The sequence below is a fragment of the Kryptolebias marmoratus genome, linkage group LG15 (genome assembly GCF_001649575.2).
Source record: "Kryptolebias marmoratus isolate JLee-2015 linkage group LG15, ASM164957v2, whole genome shotgun sequence".
In the NCBI taxonomy this organism is placed as follows: domain Eukaryota; kingdom Metazoa; phylum Chordata; class Actinopteri; order Cyprinodontiformes; family Rivulidae; genus Kryptolebias; species Kryptolebias marmoratus.
The window spans coordinates 35,056,640-35,057,413 of NC_051444.1; the positions used below are offsets into that span (position 1 = coordinate 35,056,640).

Sequence of the window (774 nt, forward strand, 5' to 3'; positions counted from 1 at the left end):
TCCTCCTGTCCTCCTCCTGTCTCCTCCTGTCCTCCTCCTCTTCCTGCAGCAGCTCCGTCCCTGCAGAACCGTCTGTGGGGAGCACCGACTCAGAGGAAGAGGAGCAGTAGCCTGGAGGAGAAGCTCAGCAACAAACCAACAGATCTGAGTCTCCAGGAGATGCTGGCCGAGTCCATCTACATCAGTCGGCCTCTTGTACACCGTATCCTTCCACAGGTTGTCCTCCGGTCTGCACAAGTCCTCACAGAGACAGAAAATGCTGGAAATGTTTCATCTTTATCATTTTTCTTTCAAAATGTAGTACTCGTGTGAACCACATGAGGGTGCTGTGCTCCTATGTTATTCCACCAAGAAAATCTTTAAAACCAAAACAACTTGATGCAAAATCATAAAATATTTCATAAACAAGTAAAACAATTTGTACATTATTAAGTGAGATGCAGCTAATTTAAAGACTTATAACATTCATTTTATATCTAGAAAAAAAGTATAAAGTGATATGTGACATAATTTCCTGTCTGAAACATTAAAAAACAAAACATACACATATTAAAACAAACAAACAAACTAATATCCATCCATCCATCCATCCATCCATCCATCTTCTTCCTCTTATCTGGGGTCGGGTCTTGGGGGCAGCAGCCTAAGCAGGGAGACCCAGACTTCCCTCTCCCCAGCCACTTGGGCCAGCTCCTCCGGGGGAATCCCAAGGCGTTCCCAGGCCAGCCGAGAAACATAGTCCCTCCAGCGTGTCCTGGATCTTCCTCTGGGCCT

General features: G+C 45.6%; 1 protein-coding gene across 2 annotated transcripts in view; it reads left to right on the forward strand.

Moving 5' to 3' along the window:
- pex16 (peroxisomal biogenesis factor 16) overlaps positions 1 to 774 on the forward strand; it is a 19,572-nt gene that overhangs the window by 8,148 nt on the left and 10,650 nt on the right. Inside the window, exon 7 of one of the 2 annotated variants that reach the window (XM_037979962.1) lies at positions 50 to 202. In XM_037979962.1, the coding sequence (XP_037835890.1) occupies positions 50 to 202 (153 nt within the window). The remainder of the gene's footprint in view (positions 1 to 49; positions 203 to 774) is intronic. The other variant, XM_037979963.1, reaches the window with a different exon arrangement.